The sequence below is a fragment of the Scyliorhinus canicula genome, chromosome 17, assembly GCF_902713615.1.
Source record: "Scyliorhinus canicula chromosome 17, sScyCan1.1, whole genome shotgun sequence".
Taxonomy (NCBI): Eukaryota; Metazoa; Chordata; class Chondrichthyes; order Carcharhiniformes; family Scyliorhinidae; genus Scyliorhinus; species Scyliorhinus canicula.
This window is the reverse complement of record NC_052162.1, coordinates 31,610,311-31,614,835: the sequence shown is the minus strand read 5'-3', so window position 1 is coordinate 31,614,835 and position 4,525 is coordinate 31,610,311. Positions and strand designations below refer to the sequence as shown.

Sequence of the window (4,525 nt, the reverse complement as noted above, 5' to 3'; positions counted from 1 at the left end):
TGGAATGAAAACGCAGAGCAAGGTGTCCAGAATAAACACAAATAACATAAAGGGAGACAAAGAACAAGGGTAGAGAAATCAGTGAGAAACCCGGAGAAAAACAGGAAGAGGTGATAAAACAAGCAGGGATGCCGAGGAATAAATAAGAGGGGGTGGAAGTGAGATTCAGAGTTAAAGCAACTCGGAATGAAAAGGCGCAGCAGGGGAAAGGCGGAGAAAGGATCGGCTCAACGGAAGCAAATAGTTTGCAAAATTATTCAAGAGAAATAGCAAGTGATTGGCTCGGAGGATTTTGCTTCAGTGAGAAGGACGATATCGGTTGAATGATTTCAGAAATGATCGGAAAAAAAATTCAGGTGCAGGGGTAAAAGTGTGGCGTCGATCATTTGGGAGCATTGTTAATATTTCAGCAATATTTCTCGGAGATACTGTCATATCCGCTGGTCATTGAAGTCAGTTGGTCCTTCGCCAATGAAGGAAATTGCAGGCAGCGTTTGTAAGAATCTGCTACTTTACTGGTATAATGAATGGAAACAAGCATAGTGTGCAGCTCTCTATCCGCACACAGCGTCCACTCTATGGGAGGGATGAACCTTGAAATAGTTTCAGCCCTTCTCCCAATTCTTTCTCTCCAGATGTGACTTAAAAAATAAGTTTTTTTTAAAAACCAAAGTTAGTTAATCTGCATCGCCTTGGTTGCGGGAAACGCTCAAGCCATTCTTGTCCTACTCTGAAAGTAATCAGCTCAGCATTCACAATCAGCACCCGGTCCTTCTCCCGAATTGAAGATCCCCTTCTAGTGTCCACATCTTACTTGCTAACCTCCATCCCGGACTATTTCCCAGTCCTCAGTGTCATATCTGTCCAGGACGCTTTAACTATCGGCTCTGCCCCCATCAAGCGACGTTTGCTGCCCTCTCCCCTTGAACTAGAAGCCGATCTGCGGACCCATGTCTCTGGAAAATAGTCATCCCTGGAGGAAATTCCTCCTCTGTCTGCAGGGGGAGTTGGGGGGGAGGGGGGGGGGGGGGCTCGCATCGCTTTCTGGAGGATTCCATAGTCCTGTAGACATGCATTGGGATGATTGAGTGTGGTTTAATCCCATTGCTCGAAGGCACCCTGTCCAGTTAGACTGGCCCACCATATTTTTTTCGCATACAGGTTTTATTTTGGATATTGTCTGTGCTGTACTGCAAAGAGGCACGGGCTCCGGGTTGCGGTGGCTCTGGCCGAATCGCTCCCACGGTGGGAGGTGCATTACAGGAAAGGAGCAGCATCCTAAACTGGGGTTAAACCGCCAAGGGGGAAGTAGCCGGGTTTCACCCTGCACTACAATAACATTGCCTCCCTCTGATCCAGCATTCCAGTTTGCTAACTTCCAAATTCAATGCGTTGTTTTTTGAAAACAAAAACACAATTCACAGCAAAGGGCTCCGAATCAGCTTGATAAGCACGTCCCTTTAAACCGTACTCTCGAATTATGTGTAACACCCTGTGTTTTAAATTGTGTGTATTTATCTTTTAACAAAAGACACACACTGCTGTGAACTGGTTCCCCCTGTATTCTGTGCGGGAGCTATTCCTGGAGATGATGTATTTGGTACCTGACTGGTTTCAATGACCTTGGGAGATGTCTGCAGAGGATGGGCGTCTGGTTAGAAATCTTGTGAATGAAGCTCGTGTGTGTGTGTGTGTGTGTGTGAGAGAGAGAGAGATCTGTTTGATATTCACATCACACAGCCTGTGATTCAGCCAGGGTGCTGATCACAGTAAGTGTACATTTTTGACGTCAGAGCTGAGATTTATCAGCACCCCATCGGGGCATCGCGTTAACCGCATTCCATTCAGCAAAATCCAGCCTCTGATCAGCGAGGCTGGCCACTGAATAAACCTGCAATCCCGGAGCAAAGAACCTCACTTCGGAGTAAAACCCAGTCGACCAGCAGCGAGAAAGGAGCACGAGAGGCGGTAAGTCTCTTAGTCCGGTTACTGTCCGTGTTACATTGTTATTAATATTGGGTAATCCTGGGGAAGCTGCACAGAGGGGGAAGTGTCACATTGCAAACACCAGAGCATTAGATTTCATTCACTCAATGTCCATTCTGAGGTCACATTAAGACAAGGGCATTATTAGTCCTATGATTCACGATTCAATCTTTCACAGTCAAGATGTTAGCAAACCCTATCAGTTCTCTCTTAAACATGAAGTATCGGTATATGTATTACGTATTTCTGATGATCTGTACACGGGTCTGTACTTTAGTGATATGCTATCCTTACAATAATGTAATATCCATATAAACTAGGTGAGGCCATTTATCTGTCTGTTTAATTGAGTTTTGTTCTCTGGATTTGAGCATGTATTGCTTTTCAAACTGTCCGGCTAAATCTGGACTTAATGCGAGCATTTAGTAAAAACTCGGGTCATTTGGTTATATCTTCCCCACGATACACAGAATCTCGTTCACATGGATGTGGGTCTACCTCACTCCCACTGCAGCCAGTGTTTCCAAGTGAGTTCGTCCCATTTACAGCAACCGGTTGTTGTGTAATTGTTCACTATTTTAAAGGGACATTAGTGCGTGCGGGGAAGAGTGCACCCAATGTTTGACACTTCGCACCTGCCCCGCAGCCTGGGATTGTTTGGGAAGGAGAGGGAATCTGCAATGTTTGGTTTACTTTTGTCTTTGAACTTTCCTCTTGTCCTCCTCCTCCCTCCCAGATAATGATTTCCATGCCTCCAGCGATGAACCAGCAGCAGGGCCCCAACACCTCAAAGCTGTCCCTCAACTGGCTCTCCCCGGACACCAGCAACTCCTCGGTCACAAGCTGGGACCTGGCGGCGGAGACGGTCAATCCCTGGGACATCGCCCTGTGTGTGGTGGGGACTGTCATCTCCTGCGAGAATGCCATCGTGGTGGCCGTCATCTTCTACACGCCTACACTCAGGACTCCAATGTTCATCCTGATCGGGAGCTTGGCTTTGGCCGATCTGCTCGGAGGGCTGGGCTTGATCCTCAATTTTATCTTCCTCTACTTGCTCGACTTCGAAGCCTCCCGGCTGGTGTCGGCCGCGCTCCTGATCGCCTCCTTCTCGGCGTCGGTCTGCAACCTGCTGGCCATCACTATGGACCGCTACCTGTCCCTCTACAACGCCCTGACATACCACACGGAGAGAAGCACCACCTTCACCTACCTGATGCTGCTGGCCATTTGGGTCACATGTATCAGCCTGGGATCGCTGCCCATCGCGGGCTGGAACTGCCTGGAGGACGAGGCGTCCTGCAGCGTTGTCAGACCCATTACCAGAAACAACGCGGCCGTCCTCTCCGTCTCCTTCTTGCTCATCTTCGCCCTCATGCTGCAGCTTTACCTCCAAATCTGCAAAATCGCCTTCAGGCACGCCCAGCAGATCGCCGTCCAGTACCACTTCATGGCCACCTCCAACACCTCGACCAGGAAAGGCATCTCCACTTTATCTGTCATCCTGGGTACCTTCGCTGCTTGCTGGATCCCCTTTGCGATCTACTGCCTGATTGCAGATTCCAGCTACCCACTAATCTACACCTATGTCACCGTCCTACCAGCCACTTGCAATTCAGTCATTAACCCCATCATTTACGCGTACCGGAACCCTGACATCCAGAAATCGCTCTGGGTGGCTTGCTGTGGCTGTATCCCATCGAACTTTTCATTTAGACCAAGGTCGTCCAGTGACGTATAGTGCATTGTGTCTTGTGAGATTGAAAAACAAAAATATTATTTGTAATTTTTATTTTTTTACTGGGGGCGAGGGGCGAGAGAGGGGGGGGGGGGGGGGATTTGCTCGCTATTTAAAACATTTTCACTGGGGGAAAGCGGACTTTTATGAGAGCTGCTTTATCTCAACATCAGGTAGATTAACACGGTTTGCGCCCCCCAGCGGTTTCCCGCAGAATCAAGGTCACAAACTCCAGAAACACAATGGAAGCTGCAGTGTGTCAGTGGGCGGGGGGGGGGGGGGGGGGGGGAAACAGGCGAAAATGTATCAATGTATAGAGACAGATCCTCGTGTGGATATGGGAGGAGATGTGGAACTTAAGAGATGCGGGCGATCCAGACATGCCAGAGGTTGTTGGGATGTCCCAAAGGATCCATTTGGCCATTCTGCAGGAGAGCCGGTGGCGACTTTTGGAGCACTCTTCAACATGTGATGCACTTTAAGCTACCGGAGTAGAATCCAGAACGTCTTTAAAGGTCCAGCTATTGTCTATTGTAATAATAAAATGAATTATTTATGTAGCATCTATCTATCCATCTGACAATCGGTCAAACATGTGTCGATGTCTGTAATGTATCATTAGTTGAAAGCTCGGATGAAATTTAAACGGTGACTGAATTGAGCTCCTGACGCTGTACTGCGGATTTAACCTTTCGAAACCGGTACAAATATTGCACAGGGTGGCGTTAGCGGCTCCGAATGATTTCATTGTGATGGCCAATTGATCCGTGGGTCTGATGTGAGCAGTTACTATGAATGCAGACA

The 4,525-nt window shown here is 48.1% G+C and overlaps 1 protein-coding gene across 1 annotated transcript; it reads left to right on the top strand.

Moving 5' to 3' along the window:
* The first annotated feature begins 1,083 nt into the window (after nucleotides 1–1,083).
* LOC119952386 (G-protein coupled receptor 12-like) lies at nucleotides 1,084–4,007 on the top strand. Its single transcript, XM_038776093.1, has 2 exons — nucleotides 1,084–1,968; nucleotides 2,723–4,007. The coding sequence occupies exon 2, from the start codon at nucleotides 2,726–2,728 to the stop codon at nucleotides 3,722–3,724; it is 999 nt and encodes a 332-aa protein (XP_038632021.1). The 5' UTR covers nucleotides 1,084–1,968; nucleotides 2,723–2,725; the 3' UTR covers nucleotides 3,725–4,007.
* The last annotated feature ends 518 nt before the right edge of the window (nucleotides 4,008–4,525 follow it).